Source organism: Podarcis liolepis, assembly GCF_965112155.1.
Source record: "Podarcis liolepis genome assembly, chromosome: 10".
NCBI lineage: Eukaryota > Metazoa > Chordata > Lepidosauria > Squamata > Lacertidae > Podarcis > Podarcis liolepis.
Genome location: NC_139562.1, coordinates 12,553,386 through 12,578,689, shown reverse-complemented (window position 1 = coordinate 12,578,689; position 25,304 = coordinate 12,553,386). Strand labels below are relative to the sequence as shown.

At 44.4% G+C, this 25,304-nt stretch overlaps 1 protein-coding gene across 16 annotated transcripts in view; it reads left to right on the top strand.

Annotated features, from left to right (window-relative positions):
• Window positions 1–25,304, top strand: part of ABCC9 (ATP binding cassette subfamily C member 9) — a 93,541-nt gene that overhangs the window by 28,938 nt on the left and 39,299 nt on the right. For 6 of the 16 annotated variants that reach the window (XM_083460932.1, XM_083460931.1, XM_083460928.1 and 3 more), the window contains 11 exons: window positions 1,188–1,330; window positions 6,143–6,251; window positions 7,527–7,637; window positions 9,058–9,130; window positions 10,791–10,896; window positions 11,219–11,257; window positions 15,870–15,908; window positions 19,249–19,347; window positions 20,952–21,036; window positions 23,333–23,413; window positions 23,953–24,090. In XM_083460932.1, the coding sequence (XP_083317058.1) occupies window positions 1,188–1,330; window positions 6,143–6,251; window positions 7,527–7,637; window positions 9,058–9,130; window positions 10,791–10,896; window positions 11,219–11,257; window positions 15,870–15,908; window positions 19,249–19,347; window positions 20,952–21,036; window positions 23,333–23,413; window positions 23,953–24,090 (1,023 nt within the window). The remainder of the gene's footprint in view (window positions 1–1,187; window positions 1,331–6,142; window positions 6,252–7,526; window positions 7,638–9,057; window positions 9,131–10,790; window positions 10,897–11,218; window positions 11,258–15,869; window positions 15,909–19,248; window positions 19,348–20,951; window positions 21,037–23,332; window positions 23,414–23,952; window positions 24,091–25,304) is intronic. The other 10 variants (XM_083460935.1, XM_083460923.1, XM_083460922.1 and 7 more) reach the window with 2 other exon arrangements.

Below are 25,304 nucleotides of genomic sequence, written 5' to 3'. Positions count from 1 at the left end.
GTTTAGAAAACCTGCACGAGTTTTAGTTTGTTTCAGTCTACTCTACTGTGGTTTTGACTTCCTGTAGGTCTTAAATAATTGTAGCGGTTTTTAAAGTGACAATATTATTTTATCTTTTCCATAAACCCTCTTCTGAGTTGTTGCTTTTCTCTACAGTCTATAAATTTCATGAAATACAGTGGTGCCCTGCAAGACGAATGCCTCGCAAGACAGAAAACTCGCTAGACGAAAGAGTTTTCCGTTTTGGAGGTGCTTCGCAAAACTAATTTCCTATGGGCTTGCTTTGCAAGACGACAATGTCTTGCGAGTTCCTGCGTTTTTTTCCCCCTCCCCCCCTTTCTAAGCCGCTAAGCCGCTTATCAGCTGATCCGATCAGCAGATAAGCCGCTAAAAGCCGCTAATAGCGCTAATAGCGCTAATCCGCTAATCCGTCAATGGGCTTGCTTCGCAAGACGAAAAAACCGCTAGACGAAGAGAATCACAGAACGGATTCTTTTCGTCTTGCGAGGCACCACTGTAAATAAATAAACTTAATCAAAGAGTCTCACAATCCATCCGGGATGGATTGGAAGGGATCCAGATCAGTCAAGACAGGATCGGGTCCGATCCAGATTTACAAACTGGATTCAGAGGACCCTCATTTTTATACACTTTTGGTTGCATAAATGGGGTGCGAAACTCAGAGAAGTGCGAATACCTGAGGAATAGAATTTGGTTTCACTTTGCGTATTGGTTCCAAAATGGTTCCAAAATTGGTTCCAAAACCATCTATCCAAATTAGATAGTTTGTCGTTAAAATGCAAAGAGCATAGCATTCCAACCCCCTCCTCCCATCTCACACATTCTTTGCCTCGCTTGTTCTGCACGAAGCAACATAACCATAGAATCATAGAATCATAGAATCATAGAATCATAGAATCATAGAATCATAGAATCATAGAATCATAGAATCATAGAATCATAGAATCATAGAGTTGGAAGAGACCACAAGGGCCATCGAGTCCAACCCCCTGCCAAGCAGGAAACACCATCAGAGCACTCCTGACATATGGTTGTCAAGCCTCTGCTTAAAGACCTCCAAAGTAGGAGACTCCACCACACTCCTTGGCAGCAAATTCCACTGTCGAACAGCTCTTACTGTCACCCAACACCCTCTAACCAACACCCTCTTTTTCCTAACATGACAGACCTTTGTGACATACACGTATATTAAAGAGGAACCACCAACTACAGCCCAGGCCTTTGCGTCGTTGTCGCTCTTCCACATCCTGGTCACACCGCTGTTCCTGCTTTCCACAGTTGTTCGATTTGCTGTCAAGGCCATCATCAGGTACAGTGCTACCTCAGGTTACATACGCTTCAGGTTACAGACGCTTCAGGTTACAGACTCCACTAACCCAGAAATATTACCTCTGGTTAAGAACTTTGTTTCAGGATGAGAACAGAAATCGTGCTCCGGCGGCGTGGCAGCAGAAGGAGGCCCTGTTAGCTAAAGTGGTGCTTCAGGTTAAGAACAGTTTCAGGTTAAGTACGGACCTCCGGAACGAATTAAGTACATAACCAGAGGTACCACTGTATGTGCTTTAATGCATAGGAACATACTGAGAGCCCGTGTGGAGAAACAGCTAGAGTGTTGGACTAGGACCTGGGAGTCCATGTTTCAAATCCCCACTCAGCCACAAAGCTTGGGCCAGTCACTGCCTCTCAGCCTAACATATCTCACAGGGTTGTTGTTGTTGTTATTATTATTAATTGAATTTGTTACTTGCTTTATCTTGCCCAGAGCAACCCAAAGTGACTTACAACCAAACAGGCAAAATATATACCTTAGAGACCAACTAAGTTTGTTCTTGGTATAAGCTTTTGTGTGCATGCACACTTCTTCAGATACCAAAGTGAGCATGCACACAAAAGCTTATACCAAGAACAAACTTAGTTGGTCTCTGTCAGGGAACTGACATCGGAGGGAGAGGTGAAGGGGAGGCTCCCAGATGATGCTGGCGAAGGACCCAGCAGCAGGGGGAGAAACAGCTCAGTAGAGGGGGAAGCCAATCAGCGCAACACCAGGGATAAAGGGGGGCAGACGGGGGAATTGGAGAGAGGGCTCCAGGACTCTTCACTGGACATCAGTGAGGAGAGCCCAGGTCCTCCGCTACCCACGCCTTACCTGCGCAGAAGACTCCTGCGCAGTGAGAGGAGGAGGAGACTGGGTGTCAAACAACTTTTATGTTGGAAGAGGTTCAAGAAACACCCACTGACGGATTCTGCCAGTGACTGAGGAAGCCACGATGAGAAGGGGCTGTGCAGTTAGAAAGGTTTAACAAGGCAAAATTAACCGAGAAAGGCACCAGCTTACGCACGAGTAACTCATACCTATTACAGTCTCTAAGGTGCTACTGGACAATTATCTATCTATCTATCTATCTATCTATCTATCTATCTATCTCTATCTATCTATCTATCTATCTATCTATCTATCTATCTATCTATCATCTATATCTATCTATCTATCTATCTATCTATCTATCTATCTATCTATCTATCTATCCTGACTGTGTCAGACCAGCACAGCTACGTACCTGAACCAAACAGGCAGACAGACAACCTCCCCACATAGATACATGAAAGCCAAGAGGAAAACAAGAAATACTTTAAAAACATCACCACCACCCCACTTCCAACAGGCCTGGTTATAGATAAGTATAGTCTAAAGATAAGTAATGATGGCACCAGGCGAGCCTTCTTGGGGAGAGCATTCCACAAAGGCCCCTTCTCCTGTTTCCACACTCTGGATCTCTCATGGAGGATGTACATGAAGAAGGACCTCAGATGATGATCTCAGGGTCCGGGTCACTTCATTGTCAGGAGAAAATGGGGAGAGAAAAAACCATGTATGCCACCATGAGCTCCATGAAGGAAAAGGTGGTAAGCGAATGTAATAAGCAAATAATAATTTATTATGTAAGATTGTTGGACAGTCTAGTCTGACATTGTGTCTTCCTTACGGTTGCCATATGTCCAGGAATCAGGCTCTGAAATTTGCGTCCAGGCGGATTTTTAAAAATCCCAAAAACTTAATTTCGGTGGAGAGATGTTTCGCAAAAAAGCTCAAGAACTTTGTCCGGATTTTCACTTTTGGGGAATATGGCAACCCTAGTCTTGCTAATCTACAGCTAGCCCTCCATTGCCTCCGACAGGTCTTTCCCAATCTGGTCACTAATTGAAGATTAAGTCTGAGGCAGTCGTGGGTTGTAGACAACTAACTTTTACTCAGAGCAGAGCCATTAAAATTAGTGAACTTAGGTTAATGTTGTATCCAATGTTAGACCCACTGAAATTAAAGGGTGTGGCTAATTGAGCAAACCACCTGCTTTGCTCCTAACCTACCGCCCTCTCCTTCTTTGGTTAACGATTTTAACCACTTTTGTCCTACGTAATTCTTTGCCCCAGCCAATGAGGCGGTGGTTAGTGCAAGCAAAATAAAGGAAAAATACATGTACAGAATTTATGTACCGTATTTTTCGCTCTATAAGACGCACCAGACCACAAGACGCACCTAGTTTTTGGAGGAGGAAAACAAGAAAAAAATAATTCTGAATCTCAGAAGCCAGAACAGCAAGAGGGATCGCTGCGCAGTGAAAGCAGCGATCCCTCTTGCTGTTCTGGCTTCTGGGATAGCTGCGCAGCCTGCATTCGCTCCATAAGACGCACACACATTTCCCCTTACTTTTTAGGAGGGAAAAGGTGAGTCTTACAGAGCGAAAAATACGGTAAGTTACAGATCTGACCTTTTCTTTGTGAGGATTCTGAATTATCTTTGTTTTTCCTAAACTGAACGGAAATCGACTGCATAGGAAGCTGAGGTGGAGGGGAGCAGAGGGGTCAGTCCAACGAGAAGTCTGAAAGAAAATTGCTTTCTAACCCTAAACATGGTATCTTCCATCTTTCCTTCTAGTCTCCAAACCCGCCTTCTATTTGTTTAAATGTTCTCTCTCTCTCTCTGTGCTATATTTAGCTCAGCTGTAACACCAGTAGAGAATGTCTGTCTTGCTTTGCACACTTGAGCTCTGCAAAGATCCCATTTTTTGCCAAGACAAATCTCAACCTTTAAGAAGCTTTCTCCTCCTCCTCCTCCTCCTCCTCTTATTTTTTCTCTTACAGCCAAGGCAATACCCCAGTGAATATAGACTGGGCCACTCTATCCTCATTATCACCCATCCAATTAGCATATAGAATTAAGTGCTCCATTCCCAGGATAACTAAGTGGTTACTTGGGTCTGCCAATCCCCTTCATTTAGGAAATAGGCATGTTGCACTGGTAGACAACCTTTTATGGGTTTCTGTGAATGAATGCCATTCGAATTTTAAATGCACCATTGCAGTCTACTAAAGAGGGAATCTCCGCTTATGATAATGTAAACTCCCTTAGGAGTGTGGTCATTTGAAAGACCAGGGTGATTTCCATCAACGTGCTTATTGAACATTCATCCTGATTTCTTTGCGCCAGGTTTGCAAGGGGTAGGCTATACAGTGTTGGCTGCTTATTGAACATTCATTCTGATTTATTTTGAAGGCAGGTTGTGCAACTTTGCACTGATCAATTTCTACCCCACACTTTCCTGTGCATCTTCTTATCACTTTCCTTTCCGCAGAAAATCCAGATTCTTTTGGAAGTGGGTTTGTTATGCAACAATGCCATATACACTTAATTTTACACTTAATTTTACTGGATTTGCTGGTATGCAATTGAATCCCACCAACAAAACAGTAACGGTCTGGAAGTCCCCTAGATAAGCAGGGTAGAGCAAAGTACCGTATTTTTCGCTCTATAACATGCACCCGACCATAACACGCACGTAGTTTTTAGAGGAGGAAAATCCGAAGGCATGCCACCCGTAGGCATTCCATCCATAACACGCACAGACATTTCCCCTTACTTTTTAGGAGGAAAAAAGTGAGTGTTATGGTGCAAAAAATACGGTAAATCCAATGATGTCGCCATGTTTTGCAATGCCTGGCTCAAAAACACACATCTTGGCAGCTTGTCAAATATAAGGTGTGCTTTATCACCCCCAAAGTTCTCCAGTTCAGAACAGGAAATGAGGGAGTTCCAGGCTTTCTCATGAGAGCCTTAAAAATATCATTTTATGGGTGTTTGGAAAGGTGTGTTTGAGCTAGATTAGTGCCTGAAATTTGGATAAAATAGAAAGGTAATTTTAAACCAATGTAATCTTCTTTGGCGATCACTCGTAGCTGAGTAAGATTGTCTTCCATAAACACATTTTTAATAGTGAGTCTGTAATGACATCTTTGGTAAAGGCTGTTCTCCAACTGGAGCTCTCGCAGGCCAGTGTTTCCCAGTTGTTGGTGTTTATGCTACATTTTAAAAGATTTGCCTTGAGAGAGTCTTTAAACCTCTTTTGTTGACTACCAGCACTACGCTTTCCATTTTTAAGTTCAGAATAGAGTAGTTGCTTTGGAAGACGATAATTAGGCATCCGCACAACATGACCAGTCCAACGAAGTTGATGTTGAAGAATCATCTCAGTAAGTCTTCCCCCTGGTCCCCGACTTCTTCAAACGTGTTCGTAATGGGTGACCCATTTCTAAATCGAGCTGAAGAACGTTTGTCCACTGCTAGGTAAAATTCTTCTTTGGTTGTACCAGCTTAAACTAAGATAAGAAGAATGGCCATCAAGCCCAGCATTCTGGCCAATCAGAGACCTATTATGGGAAGCTCACAGGCAGGACCCGAGTGCAAATTCAGGTGACGAAGGGTTGCATTTGAGCTCTTCCCCATATGAACCAAAATTCCCAACTTAGAAGGTTAGGGTGATGACGACTGGGCCAGAACATCCCTCCTTTTAAAGTGTAGACATGTTCTTTTCCCATTGGAGAGAAAATAATCGTGGGATCTTTGCAGCACCGCCACTCTCAGTTGGAAATGGCGCAGTCTGCGAGCGCTTCTGGCCCTGTGACAAACTGTTTGTCCAGAGAGCATCTGTCACAGTGCCAAGAAACATGCGGTTGGAACAAGTGGATTACACCATATGCCATGAAGATGTTGTAATCGTTATTCAGTAGTTTCTCAGTGTGTTGTTATGACTTGTAACAATTTGTCTTTTTCCATGTCTTGTCCCAGTGTGCAAAAACTGAATGAATTTCTCATAAGTGATGAAATTGGAGATGACAGCTGGAGAAATGGAGATACTGCCTTAACATGCGGGTCTTGCAAGAAGCACACGGGACTTGTGAGCGCCTCTCTCTTTATAAAATTGAACTAAGCACACTAGTGACTGGGGATAAGGGAATCTGTTAATTACAGTTTCTCATTTTCCACATCAGTCTGCAATAGTAAAAAAAAAAAAAATCCTCATGAAAATTCATTAGCATCCAGTGCAATATTTTCCCCTGAATGTGCACATCTTTGTATGCAATTTTGCCCACGATACACATTTTTGCAGATAAATTGCCCACAGTATAAGGCATTTTTGTATGTCATTTTCACCAGTATATGCATTTTAATGCATTTTTGTACACATTGCTGGAAAACTGCATTGCAAAATTCAGAGATGTGCAAGTTTTGGCAGATGGCTGTGTTTCGGTCACATATTGTTGCAGAAAGTGTGAATTAGGCAGATTCGCTTTAAAATTTGAACTGAATTGAATCCCCCATCTCCCATTCCTACAGCTCACCCCGGGAGTCTTGCACATGGCAGGATATTTTGTATCTGATGCTGTTTATGCATGCATTCACCTTTTTTTTTTTGCAGCATCCACGCAACTTCATCCTCATTGAAACCCTATCCCATATTTTCACATCCTCTTAATTGGGACCACTTCTGTGGCTATTCTTCACTTGTCAGAGTTTCCAAAGAAACTGCAAATTCAAATTAAACGGGGGAGGAGTGGGAACAGGATGGCATTTTGAAGAGGATGCCGTGGTGTGGACATTGTAAAAAAATATTTGCGCACACCAACGGCACAGAACCTGCAACAAACTGCCTTGCGGAGGTGCCCGCACAACACAATGAAATGCTATAAAAAGTACATTTTGATCACAGTGAAATGGTATACATTTAAAGCAGGGGCAATGAAGCCCAAGCTACACATCTCACTGGCCCTGCCTCACACTCTGAATGTTTTTGCATCAATGGAATGCATCTTTGAAAACTTGAGATAACACTTTGAATAACCTCTTGATTATTGCATATAGTTAAGGACATTCTTGATTTCACAGAAAGGCATTTTAACACATGAACAAGCAGAGGGATTAGCTGATTTAAATCTCCATGTATACAGCGATACAAAATAGCTTGAAAGTGTTTTTTAGAAGCCCCTTTCCTTGTTTTGGGGAGATTTGTTGCAGCCGGCGTTGTCTTAGAAGGGTTGTTCTTTTTGTACGCAGGAGGAAATGCCTCTTTTACTGCCATGCATAGCTTCTATACCTTTCATGCATTATCTTACGGTGTTAACCTTCTGCAAAACGTCTCTCCTTCTTTCTTCCCTGCTGTCGACCTGCCTAGCCCTCCAAAGCCATAAATCGAAAGCAGCCGCTGAGGCAGCAGCTGGATAGCTATGAGCCTCCTCTAAGGATTCCAACCCGTCATTTAGACATTGATGACTGCGCTATCAAGGTGACTTGCGTTTTCAGTAGGGCATCCAACAAATTATTTTTAAAGTGCATCCGCTGCCAGGTGTTCAATCAATCAATCAATCAATCAATCAATTAATGAATTGCGTGTAAGCTCAAGCCAGATAAGGCAGATGTTGTGTTGTTGTGTGGGTCATCTAACCAGGAAAGTGATGTTCTTGGTGGGATTGCATTTTCTCTTAAAGAACAACTTTTCATCTCAGGGTTCTTATTGTGTCCTTTGATGCCCCGGTGACATGCATGGCATAAAACGTATTTTACCAGCTGTTACTGGGTTTGTTGTTTTTGTACCCTTGTTATTATGTGCTTTATGATATGTTAGGCTGAAAAAGTTCGAAACCAGTGTTTAATGTGAAATACACAGATCCCCCCCCCAAACCCTCCTTCCTTTGTAATTCTTACTCTTGTGGCATTTTCCTGGTTTTTAAAAATCTTTGGCCAGCCTGGTTTTCACATAATGCCAAGCCATGGTTTGGTTAACAAACCACACGTTCTGCCACAGATGATCAAGCAAACCATGGTTTGTTTCACCAAAGTTCAGTCAAACAAGTGCTCCCAACTTGCCTCATGCCTTTTTAGCAAGGCGAGTGTCTGGGGTTTGAAAGTCAAACCATGGTTAAGGCAGGGTGCTGAGTTCACACATAACACCAAGACATAATTGATAGAAACTAAGGATTGGGCATCAATAAAGAAACTGTGGCTTGTTGGTAAGAAATAAACCACAGTTAAGCTGCTGGGCCGTCTTCACACACCATGCTAATCATGGTTTAACAAACCATGGGGTAGTATTATGGGGAAACAAAGCCACGAATATCAGTTTAGTTAATAATAATAATAATAATAATAATAATAATAATAATAATAATGGACACGGGTGGCTCTGTGGGTTAAACCATCAGAAGGTCAGCGGTTCGAATCCCTGCAACGGGGTGAGCTCCCGCTGCTCGGTCCCTGGTCCTGCCAACCTAGCAGTTCGAAAGCATGTCAAAGCGCAAGTAGATAAATAGGTACCGATCTGGTGGGAAGGTAAACGGCATTTCCGTGTGCTGCTCTGGTTCGCCAGAAGCGGCTTAGTCATGCTGGCCACATGACCTGGAAGTTGTACGCCGGCTCCCTTGGCCAATACAGATGAGCGCCGCAACCCCAGAGTCGGCCACGACTGGACCTAATGGTCAGGGGTCCCTTTACCTTAATAATAATAATAATAATAATAATAATAATAATAATAATTTATTTATACCCCACCCATCTGGCTGGGCTTCCCAAGCCACTCTGGGCAGCTTCCAACAAAATATTAAAATACGGTTTGTAAGAGTTGATTATTTTATATAGATTCCTACATGCACATACTCAGTATAATGGTTGCATGTTCTTGTGGTTCTAATATGTGGTATTTATTGCAGGTAACCAACGGGTACTTCTCTTGGGGAAGTGGCTTAGCCACATTATCCAATATTGATATCAGAATACCCACAGGTATGATTAATTAATAGCCTCACATTTTCAACATCATTTCATTTATCATACCTTCTCTCATAGCCCCAGGATGGTTTAGAGGATGGGTGTGGAAGCTGTGGCCCTCCAGAGGTTGTTGGATCCCAACTCCTATCAGCCCCAGGCAAAGGACAGAGATGATGGGAACTGTAGTTCAGCAACGGGTTCCTCACTCCTAGTTTATTGAGTATGCATTTGTTGTTTAGTCGTTTAGTCGTGTCCGACTCTTCGTGACTCCATGGACCAGAGCACGCCAGGCACTCCTATCTTCCACTGCCTCCCGCAGTTTGGTCAGACTTATGTTTGTAGCTTCGAGAACGCTGTCTAACCATCTTGTCCTCTGTCGTCCCCTTCTCCTTGTGCCCTCAATCTTTCCCAACATCAGGGTCTTTTCCAGGGAGTCTTCTCTTCTTATGAGGTGGCCAAAGTATTGGAGCCTCAGCTTCAGTATGCATACAAACATGTAAACACACAGATAGAGATTATAGAGATTATAGAGATTATAGATGAACACAAATGTATGTTAATAATAAGTCAAGCGTGTTTAAACCACCAGTGCTAATGGGAGATATGATAACACCTGCAATCCTATGCACGCTTACTTTGGATTAAGTCACACTCCATGTGACTTACTTCAGAAGAGACATACATTTTTATTGAACTATAAAGCAGCAATCATACTAAATTGGGAGTCTTCCTGAACTCCATGGGGCTTACTTCTAGGTAGGCTACTTATAATACAAATACTAATATTTATTATTATTATTTCTTATACCCCTCCCATCTGACTGGGTTGCCAGCAAAAATACATTTAGAAAAGGGGGTGGGCTCTAACATTAAAAGCTTCCTGAAACAGGAATCTGTTACACTGAAATGAATGAGACAAAATTCTGCAGAATCATGTCTCTATTTGACTCAGTGATTTCTCCTCCTCTTCCTCCTCCTCCTCTCTTTTCCTTTCTTCTATAACTGACAAATAAGAAAAGAATCAGCAGATTCTTAAAAAGGTAATACAGTCATACACCAGTGTGGTGTAGTGGTTAAGAGCGGTAGACTCCTAATCTGGGGAACTGGGTTCGCGTCTCTGCTCCTCCACATGCAGCTGCTGGGTGACCTTGGGCCAGTCACACTTCTTTGAAGTCTCTCAGCCCCACTCACCTCACAGAGTGTTTGTTGTGGAGGAGGAAGGGAAAGGAGAATGTTAGCCACTTTGAGACTCCTTAAAGGGAGTGAAAGGCGGGATATCAAATCCAAACTCTTCTTCTTCTTCTTCTTCATACCTCAAGTTACGTTTGCTTCAGGTTGCACATTTTCAGGTTGTGTCCCGCGGCAACCCGGAAGTAACGGAACGGGTTACTTCTGGGTTTCGCTGCTCGTGCTGGTGCAGATGCCCAAAATGGCATCACGTGCATGTGCAGACGCGGGTTGTGTTCTTTTCAGGTTGTGAAGGGGCTCTGGAACGGATCCCCTTCACAACCAGAGGTACCACTGTAGCTATTAAACAGCAGCCAATCAATAGTATCAACATCTAATTCATATATGCAAGCGTTCACCATTCATGCGTGTTATGATCAAAGCAACCAAGACCATTCAGTTATTGGTGGATCAAAGGGTCTAATGTTAGTCCGTTGTTGCTTTGCAGGCCAAATGACAATGATTGTGGGTCAGGTTGGCTGTGGCAAATCTTCTCTCCTTCTTGCTGTTCTTGGTGAGATGCAAGCTCTGGAAGGCAAAGTTCATTGGAACCGGTATGTTTGTCATTTCCTTCACTTTGGTGCTTTTATAGGGTTAATGAATGAACTGATCTATGAGTTAGCCCTGGGGGGAAAGTTGACAGATGGATTTTGAGGTCACAACTGTTAAAAAACGTAACTGCTTTGTTCCTTTTTTGTTTTTTACCTATATCCTTGATTCCAGTTATTTAATATCTTTCCATATTACACATTTAATTTTGGGATTGTGAGGTCTAGAAGCTTTCCTATGAAGAGGGCATGCAGTTATATTGTGGAGCCTGATGTTTTCCCAATCCTGGCACAAACAAATGTGGTTGTGTTTTGCTGGTAATTTCAGACAGCCTGACAGAGAGGAGTTTTCAGGAAAATCCTACAGGTATTACCAAATACAACCCTAATGGTTTCAGTTCCGTGACATAACAATAAATCCCTACTATAATTCCCTTCCTACATAATTCTGCATGCTTGAGTTTGCCCACTGATCTTATAAGGGTTAGAAAAGAGCACCAAAAACATCTGGAGAAGTAAATGAAGATTTTTGTAGTACTGAAGCTAGCAGCTGGGATGCGGGTGGCGCTGTGGGTAAAACCTCAGTGCCTAGGACTTGCCGATTGCATGGTCGGCAGTTCGAATCCCCATGGCGGGGTGAGCTCCTGTCTTTCGGTCCCAGCTCCTGCCCACCTAGCAGTTCGAAAGCACCCCCAAGTGCAAGTAGATAAATAGGTACCGCTTTATAGCGGGAAGGTAAATGGCGTTTCCCTGTGCTGCGCTGGTGCTGGCTCGCCAGAGCAGCTTCATCACGCTGGCCACGTGACCCGGAAGTGTCTCCAGACAGCGCTGGCCCCCGGCTTCTTAAGTGAGCTGGGCGCACAACCCTAGAGTCGGACACGACTGGCCCGTATGGGCAGGGGTACCTTTACCTTAGAGCTAAATTTGTATAGTTAAAGCCATGGTTTTCCCAGTAGTGATGTATGGAAGTGAGAGCTGGACCATAAAGAAGGCTGATCGCCGAAGAATTGATGCTTTTGAATTATGGTGCTGGAGGAGACTCTTGAGAGTCCCATGGACTGCAAGAAGAACAAACCTATCCATTCTGAAGGAAATCAGCCCTGAGTGCTCACTGGAAGGACAGATCCTGAAGCTGAGGCTCCAATACTTTGGCCACCTCATGAGAAGAGAAGACTCCCTGGAAAAGAACCTGATGTTGGGAAAGATGGAGGGCACAAGGAGAAGGGGGTGACAGAGGACGAGATGGTTGGACAGTGTTCTTGAAGCTATGAACATGAGTTTGACCAAACTGCGGGAGGCAGTGGAAGACAGGAGTGCCTGGCGTGCTCTGGTCCATGGGGTCACGAAGAGTCAGACACGACTAAACGACTAAACAACAAGAAGAGCTAAATTCATAGAGTCAAGCATTTCCAGAGGACAGAATATGTGTATGCCCAGTATCTCCAAGCATCCTTCTGTATATTGCCAGCAGGTTTTACAGGGGAATGTTGCTTCAGGACTTTGGAGCTGGAAAGTAAATAAGCTTGCCAGTGAATGTTGTGCAGTGTACACCCTGCTTGAGGAAGATTTGATCCTTGGCAACTTCGACTGAGATCACAGACAGCGGGGCTGTTGGGATGCAGCCAAGGAAACGGGGGCAATTTGCAAGCCCACAGCTGGCACCAGCCCACCGGCTGATGTACGGGGCGATCTCCAGTCCTTGGTTCAGTGTCAGCGACCCCAGCTTTAGAAGCTGGAGCATGCTCTAATCAGCAGAGTAAACGCTACACAGGGAGAGGCTGTAATGAGCATATTTACAAGCAGTTTATTCAGCATACATCAGGACAAAAGGAAAAACATGTCTTCTCCCCTTCATGTCCAAGCAAGCAGCATAAGCAATAGCTATACTCAAAATGGAAGTTCTCAGCAAGCTGTGCTGGAGTGTAAACAGGCATGTGACACACAACAGTCATGCCTGAACTTAAGGTGGAACAGAATATCCTAACAGGGGCTAGGACTCTGCCTGAGACCTTTGAGACCCTCTGCCATTCAGAATAGACAAACACAGACTAGGTGGGTCAGGGGTTGCGAACATGTGGGCCTCGAGACTACAATTTCCCCACCGTCCCTGAGCATCGGCCATGTTGTCCGAGGCTGATGGAAACTGCAAGTGATCAGTGCAAGTCTCTGGCAAAAGCAGCCTGCCCCCGCTCCCCCAGAAGGAAGGAAGAGAAGGGATTTTGAGAGTGGGGGAAAGAGGACAAAGTGGTGGTAGAGAGAGAAAACAAGGCGGCCCAGGCCACTTTGGGTTCTGGTGCCACTCATCACAACCATGCCTGCTCCTGATAGGTTAATTCGAGAAAATGTGGCCCTCAAAATAGAAAGATATCCCCCTGCCCTAGTTTCTAGAGCAGTGGTTCTCAACCTGTGGGTCCCAAGATGTTGTTGGACTACAGCTCCCATCATCCCTGACCACTGGTCATGCTGGCTAGGAATGATGGGAGTTGTAGTCCAACAACATCTGGGGACCCACAGGCTGAGAACCACGGTAGAGGGCGCAGCCCTGTTATGAATAGAAGTTGCACCATAGATGTTCTCCTCCATGATCTCCATCTTCTGAGCAACGCAAGAAGGTCATATCCTGCTGCATCTTCCACACCACACCTGTCCTATCAGGAAGGGTTGCTGTGGTCGATATCAAGAGCCCACCCAGTGGCTTTCTGACTTATGGCCTGTGTTTTTGTACAGAGGACTTTTCCCTTCACCTCAACAGAGTGAGCAGCTTTGTGTGTATCTCAGTGCCCGTGTCTGCAGGAGCTTGTGGCATCCACAAAACCCCAAAATTTATGAACCTGTTCTGCTGAATGGGGAAATGGCTAACTGAACAAGAAAGAATCTCTGCCTTTCTGAGAGAAAACTCCCCACCTTCTGGTGAAAACTCATTCCTTCATTTGAGCATGGGATGCCAGGTTACTCAACCAGCTAATACTCTAGAAACATGACCCTGGGGTTAGCAGGATTCAGTTCATGTGTGTATATACAGTCGTACCTTGGTTTTCGAACAGCTTAGTTCTCAAACGTTTTGGCTCCCGAACGCCGCAAACCCAGAAGTGAGTGTTCCAGTTTGTGAACTATTTTTGGAAGCCAAATATCCGGCGGGGCTTCCTTGGCTTCCGATTGGCTGCATGAGCTTCCTGTAACCAATCAGAAGCCGAGCTTTGGTTTTCAAATGTTTTGGAAGTTGAACGGACTTCCAGAATGGATTCCATTCGACTTCCGAGGTACGACTGTATATGTCTTGCTTCAGCTGTTGCTCCTTCTTCCGTTGTTCTAAACCTTTGCCTCATGCGCTTGGGATGTGTTTTTCTAAAGTCCATATCCATGCAGTCGTGAATTAATTAACAATGACGCTTTCTCCTTCTTATATGTGTTTCCATCTACCAGGTGTGATTTTAGCCTGCCCAACCCATTGCTTGTTGCGGTGAAGCATTGACCTTCATTAATATTAAGCTGTGAAGCCATACTTAGCACCACTGTCATTTGCATGAATATGCTGTTTACATGTCATTTAAGGAATTTGGGGTCGGGGGGATGGGAAGGATAAGAAATCAGGGAGGGAGACTACGTCTTACATGAAAAGGTATTTTTCCTCCCAACAGGTGTTCAAAACTATGATGTGGGACATTGAAATAAGCATGCCAGAAAACTAAATTCACAGTTGGGCGTAACAAAAGTTTGCTGTATTCATAAAGAAACCAAAGAACATTTGGTTTCCACAGGACCACAGAAATAAAGAATTGCAGAGAAATTTAGGCTGCTTCCATATGACTTGTTTATTGAGCACCGAACCCGATTTGCTTGCAGGGAGATTCGACAATGCTGGTGATTTAATGAGTGTTCATTCTGCTTTGTTTGTGGGGAGGATATATGGTGTTGCACAAAGCAAATGCCATCCCACACTTTCCATTGCATTTTCCCCATCACTTTCCTTACTGCAAAGAGCCTGAGCTTTTAGGGAAGCGGGTTTGTTGTGCAAGACCTTCTCAAGCAACTGTAATTGCATGACTTGAATTTGCCAGCATGTGATTGAATCCCACCCAAAAAAAGGAGTCTGGAAGTATCCTGTGTTTGTCTCCTGAAACCCTTGCAAGGAGCCCCCTCTCCTCTTTGTCAGCAATCTTCAAAGAGTGCGAGAGGTTTGCCTATCATGAGGGATATTGACCCAGACCTGGAGATCCCACAAAAAGTTAAGAGTCTTTAGGATCTCATATGAGTGAGATCTCTTTTTGAGATCTCAGTAAAGATGAATTGAGTGCATGGGATCCTGAAGGACTTTTTTTGACATCCCATGGAGGGTCAAAAATCTCAAATCCCATGAGATGCAACAACAGCAGCAGCAGCAACAATTATAGCCACTCCTGGAGCTTATACAAACACACACACACACACACACACACACACACACACACACACACACATGGATGTAAATGCTTGCCCAGTGTGTAGCATGTTGGATTTAATTGTACAGTGGTACCTCAGGTTACAGACGCTTCAGGTTACAGACTCCGCTAACCCAGAAATAGTCCCTCAGGTTAAGAACTTTGCTTCAGGATGAGAACAGAAATTGTGCTCCGGCGGCGTGGCAGTGGGAGGCCCCATTAGCTAAAGTGGTAGGTACCTCAGGTTAAGAACAGTTTCAGGTTAAGAACGGACCTCCAGAACGAGTTAAGTTCTTAACCCAAGGTACCACTGTACTAGTTGCTGGTGGGGATCCAGAATGGAAACTGTGCAAAACTGGTCAGAATTTCTACCAGTATCTTGTTACAGTTGCATCTGAGTGTTGTTCTGATTTGCAGATGCAAATGTCTTCCCCCCCTATTCTTCAGCATCAGGAGTTTATTGCTTTCAAATATTTCTCCCAAGTATGTGAAATTTGTTCACCTCGTTGCTGTTATCTTTTCACCAACTACCACTAAAATACTGTTTACCATAACTTGCAGTGGATATGAAAGTGAGTCTTCTTTTGAAGCCAGCCGGAGGTATTATTCTTGAATCTTCTTCTTTTTGAATCCCTCCTTTTTCTACAACCAATGCCTTGTTTCCTTACCCCAATTACAACACTTTGCTAGAGAATATTAACTAGTAAACTTCTCCAATGCAGTGGTTCCCAATCTTTTTTGTGTGGTGGGGTGGGTTTAATGTCCTGGTCAAGTAAATATCCGAATACGAGCCGCAAGAAAATTTAAGACCCAGTTTGGACAGTTAAGACCCTCCAAGAACCAGTGGCTTCATGTGATAGAGGAACAAACCATCCTTCTCTTCCTTATCCTTCTTCACATAAACAACCTTTCATGATTCTTCTAGTTTCATTCCCAAGTTTCAGTGAATCAGCCAGCAACCCTATTATCAACTGACCAGAAAGTAAGTTCCATTGAACTCAATTGGACTTGCTTCTGAGCAGACCTGCATAGGATTGCACAGACATTCACTATGAACTAAGATGAATTTTCATTTCAGCTTCTACTGGTAGTTCTTGTGGCATCAATTGGGAACCACTGTGTTATCAGATACCTGATAACTTCAGGGAAATTAACATCGCCCAACACATTTTTGTGCCTTCTGAACTCCTGTAATGTGGAAACTTGCTAAGTTTACATTAAATGCTTCTAACTAACACTCAGTATTTCACAGCACCCATATCTCTTTTATCAAACTGCAGGTGAAACTTGTGGAGAACCTATTGTGATAGAACGTAGCAGCACTTTTTAAAAGAAACAAATGCCAGCAATTTATTTTAAAAATGCTGTGCATTTCCCATAGTTGTTATACATATTTTGAATGAGAAATTTTGAATTCAAGATTTGAATTTGTAGTTGCATTTTGAATGTGGCATTTTAACTGCGACATTCAAATGCTGTAGACACAGTGACTTAATTTGATAGTATTGATTTTGACCGGAGAGGAAATCACCTAAGTTGTCAAATGTCAAATACTAATCTCTATTGCATGCATCTTATTAGAATGCTGGCAGATACTAATACCAATTCACGTTATCTATCAAATCCTGACAGATTTTTTTTTGATGCATGCCAGCTGTTAAATACTGTCAAATATTAAAGACTATTATATGCTCATCATTAAATGCTATGATGCACCAGGAGTTTTCCAAACTGCCATTTGCACCATCTTGGGTTCCTTTGAAGCTTCTCAGGGGTTCCTCTATTACAGGGGTAGTCCACGTGATGCCCTCCAGATGTTGGTGGACTACAAATCCCATCATCTCTGACTTTTGCCTATGCTGTCTAAAGCTGTTGGTCAGCAACTACAGTGTAGTCCAACAACATATGGAGGGCACAACATTGACTGTCCCCGCTCCATGAGGTCAATAATAGTCGATAAGCTAACCCAAATGGCAGCTTACAAACCATGCTGATCTTCCTCTTCAGTACGTACCTGGAAGGGAAGGTTGTATGTAGGCTGCAGGGCATGGTTTGAAAGCACTTGATGCTGCAGTTTTGTTGAAGCGAAGGAGGTCTGGGACTGATCCATATCTCAGTAGGAGGTCACCTGGGAATAGGGACGTGGGTGGCGCTGTGGTCTAAACCACTGAGCTTCTTGGGCTTGCTGATCCCCGCAATGGGGTGAGCTCCCATTGCTCTGTCCCAGCTCCTGCCAACCTAGCAGTTCAAAAGCACACCGGTGCAAGTAGATAAATAGATACTGCTGCGACGGGAAGGTAAACAGCGTTTTCGTGCACTCTGGCTTCCGTCGTGGTGTTCTGTTGCACCAGAAGTGGTTTAGTCATGCTGGCCACATGACCTGGAAAGCTGTCTGTGGATAAACGCCGGTTCCCTCGGCCTGCAAAGCGAGATGAGCGCCACACCCCATAGGCACCTTTGACTGGACTTAACCATCCAGGGGTCATTTACCTTTACCTTATTCACCACCTGGGAATCCTGTGTACAGAGCCTTGAGATCTATCACTGAAAAAGGATGGAACATTAATGTTACAGGTGGGACCTGCAACAAAATGTTGCAGTATATTCTCCCTCCTAACAAGAGTGTTCCTGTTCACGGTTCCAACCAGCCATTCGAGCAAGGCATCCCGCCCGCTGTTTTGCATTTCTCTTCTGCAGCCCGGCATGCTCAGCTTTCTTTTGGCAGTTATCTCACTTAGGTGTCTGCTAAGGCCAACGCAGAAGTGGCCACCAATGGCTAGAGGTCGCAAAGGCGCCATCGAGAGCTTCTGTCTTTGACTAGCCTCCTGTGCATGCTCCAACATATGTGCAATTCTACGGAACCTGATGTCTATGCTTAGATGGTGGAATCTATGCAGCTGGAGTTCAACTTGATAGAATCATAGAACTGCAGTGTGCGGATCCCGGGGGCTAAGCGAGAGGCAAGGTCCGAATCCAGTCCAAGGTCGATGGTGCGGTGTGGAGGCTGGCCATCAAAGCTGTAGCTGGGTCCAAGGTGGGGAGTCGGGTGGGGTCAGGAACTCTGGCAGAAGAGCAGGACAGGGTACAGGCAGGAACAGGATACCAACAACGTTGCTCCCGCAGCCTGGGACTGGGGCTGACTGGCTTTTATCTGCCCCGAGGCATAGGGTGGCCCCGGTCCACAGGTGACTCACCTCTCCTGGCCTGGAGGCGAGCACTCCTCCTGCGGGAACTTAGTTCCCTCCGCATCTCTGCCCTGAGCCTCTGCAGCTCAGGAGAGGCTGGAGGGTTACTGGACCCAGAGGCAACCTCCTCTTCCCCTGACGGGGCTGAGAGTGGAGCACCTGCAGGCAATGGGTCCTCCATCACATCAGGAGCCAGAGCAGACTCAGCTGGTGCCTGCACCTGAGGATCCAGCACAGGTGAGGACCCTTCAGGCCCCAGCTCCAGCTCAGCTGGTTCTGGAGGCGGGGACTCCTGGGCAGGCTGGGATTCCTCAGGTTCAGCTCTGAGTCTGAATCCCAGGCCATCACATGCAGAGTTGGGAGAGATCCCAAGGATCATCTGTTCCAACCTCCTGCAATGCAAGAATCTCAACATGTTGTCTCCCAATTTGAAATTACCCTGCTTGTAGAGAACACATTGATTGGGCGCATGTTCATTGGAGAGCCCAGCATCAGAGTGGGCGATTAGTATAAATAGAGCACATGTGGTACACATTTTTACTTGGAGTTCATCATGGGAAGAGAAAGCAGTGGCAGGGATGGGTGCTCCTTTAACGTAACCTTCTCCTTAAAAAAACCTTCCCCTCTTTTCACTCTTGTTATAACAGCTGCTTTTCTCTTGCGTGCATCTTTTTCTCTTACCAATTTGTTATAAACCATGTGCGGGAGAAGTTCTGCCTGCCCACTGCTCCTAACGCACTCCCCTCTCCCACCAGGAACCGATACTCTGTGGCTTATGCAGCCCAGAAGCCCTGGCTCCTCAATGCTACGGTGGAGGAAAACATCACCTTTGGCAGCCCATTTAATAAACAGAGGTAAGGGAATAACGCTTCTAACAGCCGCACTTCTTCCTGCTCTTTGCTCAGGTAAGGAAGATGGAAGAGCAAAGCCATAAAGATTCCCAATGGGGATTTTTAGTTGGAGAATGGCAACTGCTAATTCGGAGGATGGGTGCAATACATCAGGAAATCTTCCCATCCCAGTGCCACTGAAATGACTATATACCATTGTTGTACTCTGTATTTTGGGTCTATGGACCACAATAAAACTGTGTGTGAAATGACAAATACGAGCAAAAAAGGTATTCCCTCCCACCTCCAGCCCAGTCTTCCCTGTTGTCTCACGAATTGTGATGTTGAGATCATGCATCTACAGAGAGAACCCATAATTCAAACCTTTGCACTTATATTGCAAAGAGTGGGGAACTGAATCCAGGCAGTGGACCAGCTCCTGATTTGCACAGAAACCCCAGAGTCACTCACCTGCAGGGGCGCCGACTTATAAAAAATATTGGGGGGGCCCATACCGGGGTCCATACTGGCGGCAGGATGGCAGTGGTGCTTTTGCATGCAAGAACCGGCCTGCCCTCCCCAGGCTTCGCGCCGGGAGGCGGCCACCCCCTCCTACCAACGTCACCTTAGCCGAACCCAGAAAAAAAGCTCCGCTCCGGCAGCGGGAACTCCCGTCCCCTCCATTCTCCCCTCACCCCGGTCCCTCGCCGGCGACGAATACGCCGTTCCTCGGCCCTGCGGCTCCATTCCTTTCTAAAGTCCCGCCGCTCGGGGTCTTCCTCTGACTGACCAACCTGCCCGCCCCTTCTCAGGAGCTCCCGGTCACTTTGGGAGGCGCGTGCCGGAGTCCCCTGTGTGGTTTTTGGCAAGGTGCCTAATAATTTTCTTAAATTATTGGGGGGGCAGAGCCCCCCCAAATGAATTTTTGAGGGGGCTCGGGCCCCCTCAGGCCCCATGGAGTCGGCGCCTATGCTCACCTGTGTCAATCACCTGACGACAGCCTGGAAGCTTCTTTGCCTAGGAGTAAAATCCAGACCTAAGTCCAGCCTGCAGTCAAGCACAAGCCACAAAAACAAGATGGAAAAAATTGCTATTAGCTCTGCTAGCGTCTGTCAGGCTGTGACCATAAACTTTCCCCATTGCCCCATGGCTCAGTGGAATAGGAAATACAGTGGTACCTCGGGTTACATACGCTTCAGGTTACATATGCTTCAGGACTCCGCTAACCCAGAAATATTACCTCGGGTTAAGAACTTTGCTTCAGGATGAGAACAGAAATCGTGCTCCGGCAGCGCAGCGGCAGCAGGAGGCCCCATTAGCTAAAGTGGTGCTTCAGGTTAAGAACAGTTTCAGGTTAAGAACGGACCTCCGGAACGAATTAAGTACTTAACCTGAGGTACCACTGTAATCTGCATACAGAAGACCCCAGGTTCAGTTGCCAGCAGGTTCAGGTACAGCTGGGACAGATCTTGCCTGAAATCCTGAAGAACTGCTGTTATTCAGCACAGACAGTATCAAGCTCGATGGACGCAATGATGTAACTTAGTTAAAATCAGCTTCCTGTCTTTGCACTGGCCCTGCCCAGAGATCCCTTTGTGCCCATCAAGTTTCTTCTATTCCTTCAACAGGTACAAAGCCGTCACAGATGCGTGTTCTCTGCAGCCTGACATTGATCTCTTGCCATTTGGAGACCAGACCGAAATTGGAGAAAGGGTAAACGAAGCATGAGGAATTTGTGCTTATGCTCTTGGTCCAAGTGGATCCATGATCACAGCTGTTGTTAGTAATGACATCAGCACAAGCTGGTTTTCAGCAGAAGCAGCCTCAGTGCCCGCAACACCCAGCAATCCAGAAGCACCCCCTGTCAATTATTGGGGCATGATTTCTTTGTCTTACAGCGCAAAGGCTGGCCCAATAAATGTTGCTGCCTGAGGCAGAGCAGGAAATGGCGCCCCTCTCCCCTGGGCTCAAGCCCAAGTGCATTATTATCCAAGACCAGCCAAGTTATTTTGGCACCTGAGGCAGGAGGAAGCCCCACACGTGCCTTTCCTAATCCTTGGCAGTAAAAACGATTACAATAATGTATTAAGTAACCAGCAATGTGCTGCCTTTTCAGGACACCCATATTTTGCTGCCTCACTTTGCCAAATGATAGGGCCGGCCCCGTCTGAGGTCTTTACGTTCACCGGCAGGTGCGCCCTCGACAACATTCAAAACCTTAAAAGCCTTTTCCACAAATTACAATTTCTAAGTTTTTCCATAAACCCCTGGGCAATCGTCAGGTGAAATCCACTATTGCTTTCTGGATTAAGGGCACTGATATTTGGTATTCTGTGTCCTTTGCCTGAATGGTTTCCTGCCTCCAAATCTATCTGGGTTTTTTCTTTGCCCCGATGTCAGGAAGCTCTAGTGATCAGGTGGGATCGCTAGGAGGAATTTTAAGAAAATATGGAGCAAGCCATTTGTGTCAGCAATGAAAGCATTGTGTTGACTGAGTTTGAGCCATTTTGATATGATTTCTGATCACTCCATGCCTGTGCATCAATGTGCTATTTCTCTGCCTTACAGGCACGTATAAGCATTCTAAATGCACAGGCCAGTCGCTTCACCAGGGATCCTGGGTCATAAAGATAGAAGGTAGCTTTGATGTAGTTTAATCTTTAGATAGATATTAAGGGCCAGGAAGAGAGTTCACAAGGAGATGCTAAATACTGCCATCCTTCCTCTCCTGTTTATTCCTGTTTATAACCTCCGGGGTTTTCCTAAAAACATTCCTCCTTTATTATTTCTATTTTATTTACTCTAGACTACTATGCATGCTCAAGTAGGAAATAGTTTCTTTGTAGTTTTAACTTTAACTTTGTCCCACGTGGGGTTTTTTGAATAGCTCAGAGGAAATCTGATTGGTTCTTATGAACACTGTGTAAAATTTTTTGTGTGTGAATAAAACAACCTGGGCCAAGGGCTGGACAGGATTATTATTGGCACCTCCTCCCAGAGTCTTGTTGGTCATGCCTCATGTGTATTTTATTAATCAGAGTCCAATCCTTCCTTGCTTTGGGAATGCTACAGGAAGCCATGCTAGATACTTGGAGAATTTAACTATTCTCAAATACTGTTTTGGGTTTTCACCAAAGCTAGGTTTAATTGCTTGCCCTCTGCTGGATTGGACAATTTGAGGGTACCCCTTAACTGTTTACATATACAATCCTTGGCTCATATGCTTTTTGCCTGTAATTTCTATTCAGAGAACTGAATCAGATTGGTGACTTCTTTTGTCTCAAAATTTCCAGGTAGGACTTCTGAATGCTATCTGGCCTACTTTTGGACAGATTCGAACAAATTATTAACAGTGACTGTGGCTAGATTTATTTTTCTGGCTGCAAAAACACAGAAAGGAAATCTCCCCAGGCTAAACCTATCCTTGTCTGGTTGCTGTTCTCATACATTACCATTATTAATCTGTAATTTTAATAATAATTTTAATAATAATAATAATAATAATAATAATAATAATAATAATTGTCAGTTATTTTAACTCACTTTTAACTTTCATATTTTAAGGTATCAAGTTTTATATCTTATTTTAGACTTGTTTTAAACATTCCTGATATTTTACATCTTTTATGTATTACAATCCACTTTAATTTATTTTTCTGTTATGAGATTTTACCTGTATGGATGTTGGCTTTATTTTGTTCAGGTCCACATAATAAAAACATTCTGTCATCTGTCTTCATAAAAGAGGGCATTTGCAGCTTACAAATAATTTTGGGACACTTTCTTCCCTATTTGATTTCTGAGATGCACTTTCTATCTTAGTTGTCGTCTAGGTTTGGCAACCAACAGCCCTAATATTTAATATAACACATCATTACATAAATTTGAAGGCGTTCTTGAGGGTGAGGGGTTAATTTTAGAAACTGGTTATTTCAAGGCTTTGGCAAATCAGACGTCGTTGGCACTTACTCAAGAGAAATAATTTTGCATGGCCTGTTGTACCCATTAGGGAATTAACTTGAGCGGAGGTCAACGCCAACGAATCTGTGTTGCTCGGGCTCTCTACCAAAACACCAACATTGTGTTCCTGGTAAGGCTTTTTTCATACTTCAGTTTTAATTCTTTATTTTTTAGAATTTTTTTTTAAAAAATTGGTTGTGCTATCCAAATGTCTTTTGTGCGAAAATTCACAAGGAGTGTATAAGCATGCTATACACACCACAGATTCAGATATCCAAATGGCTGGACCTTCATGCAGTACTGTTTTGTTTGTTTGTTTTAAATCAACCTTTAACAAGCCTTACTTTTTGTGTTTTGCTGATCCACGGCAGCCATTTTGCCAGAAACCAGGGAGGGAGGGGGGAGGGAAATAAGGGAGCTCCCGCCCTTCTTTGTTTGCCTTTAGAAAGGTTTCAGATTGGTTTTCCATGTTTCCCCATCTTTTGGTGTCAAAATTCTGCGGTCGGGAACGTAGTAGACATTTCCCCATGGAAATTGTTGACTTCGTATGTGAACATTCGCCTAACAAATGATTTCCCCGAGAGCACATTGTGTTGGGATAGCAAGACCTGCAGGTATTATGCTTTAGCCTGGTTTCAAAATGCTCTCTTTTCATATATTTAATTCCAGGATGACCCATTTTCTGCCTTGGACATTCACCTGAGTGATCACCTGATGCAAGAAGGCATCCTGAAGTTTCTTAAGGATGACAAAAGGACCCTTGTATTGGTGACTCATAAATTGCAGTACCTGCCACACGCGGATTGGGTATGCATCGTGGACTTTCTAAAAAAAAAATATGCCGAATTTTCTTTTTTATATATATAAATTTTTATTAGCTTTTTAAACATCATTTTCAACAGTAATTAAACATACTTTTGCATCTTATTCACTTTTTTTTTTACTTCCATCAATCCTGTCTGAAAATTTTACAATCTAGTCTCTCAGTATGCATTTCTTATCTTCCCTATTGCATTTCAAACTCATAACCAATATCTCTATCTTTTCCTACTTTGTAACACTTCGTATATTTCTCCTTACAAAACTTCCTGTAGTCCTCCTAGCGTAATTTGTTGATTACAGTTGCTCTTTAAATAATTCATATACTTCTTCTGTAAATCTCTGGTCCCACAGGTTTCAAATCTTTCCTGTCATTTTGCCCAATTCTGCATAATCCAAACATTGCCGGATTTTCTTACGTATCAAACTAAGAATATAAGAACAGCTCTGCTGAATCAGGCCAATGCCCCATCTGGTCCCACATCCTGTTCTCCCAGTGGCCAGCTTGGGGGAAACCAGGGAGCAGAACATGAACACAAGAGCCCTCTTTCCTCCCCTGGTTTCCAGTGAGTGGTATTCAGAAGCATCGCTGCCTCCAACTGTGGAGGTAGGACAGCCATCATGGCTAGTAGCCATTGATAGCTCTCTCCTCTGTGAATTTGTCTAATCCTCTTTTAAAGCCACCCACGAGTTGGTCATCACTGCCTCCCAGGGGAGTGAGTTCCATAGTTTGAGTATAATAATAATAATAGTTGTTGTTGTTGTTTAGTCGTTTAGTCGTGTCCGGCTCTTCGTGACCCCATGGACCAGAGAACGCCAGGCCCTCCTGTCTTCCACTGCCGCCCGCAGTTTGGTCAAACTCATGCTGGTAGCTTCGAGAAGGCTGTCCAACCATCTCGTCCTCTGCCGTCCCCTTCTCCTTGTGCCCTCCATTTTCCCCAACATCAGGGTCTTTTCCAGGGAGTCTTCTCTTCTCATGAGGTGGCCAAAGTATTGGAGCCTCTGCTTCAGGACCTGTCCTTCCAGTGAGCACTCAGGGCTGATTTCCTTCAGAATGGATAGGTTTGATCTTCTTGCAGTCCATGGGACTCTCAACAGTCTCCTCCAGCACCATAATTCAAAAGCATCAATTCTTCGGCGATCAGCCTTCTTTATGGTCCAGCTAATAATAATTTTTCTTAATACCCCGCCCTCCCCGGCCA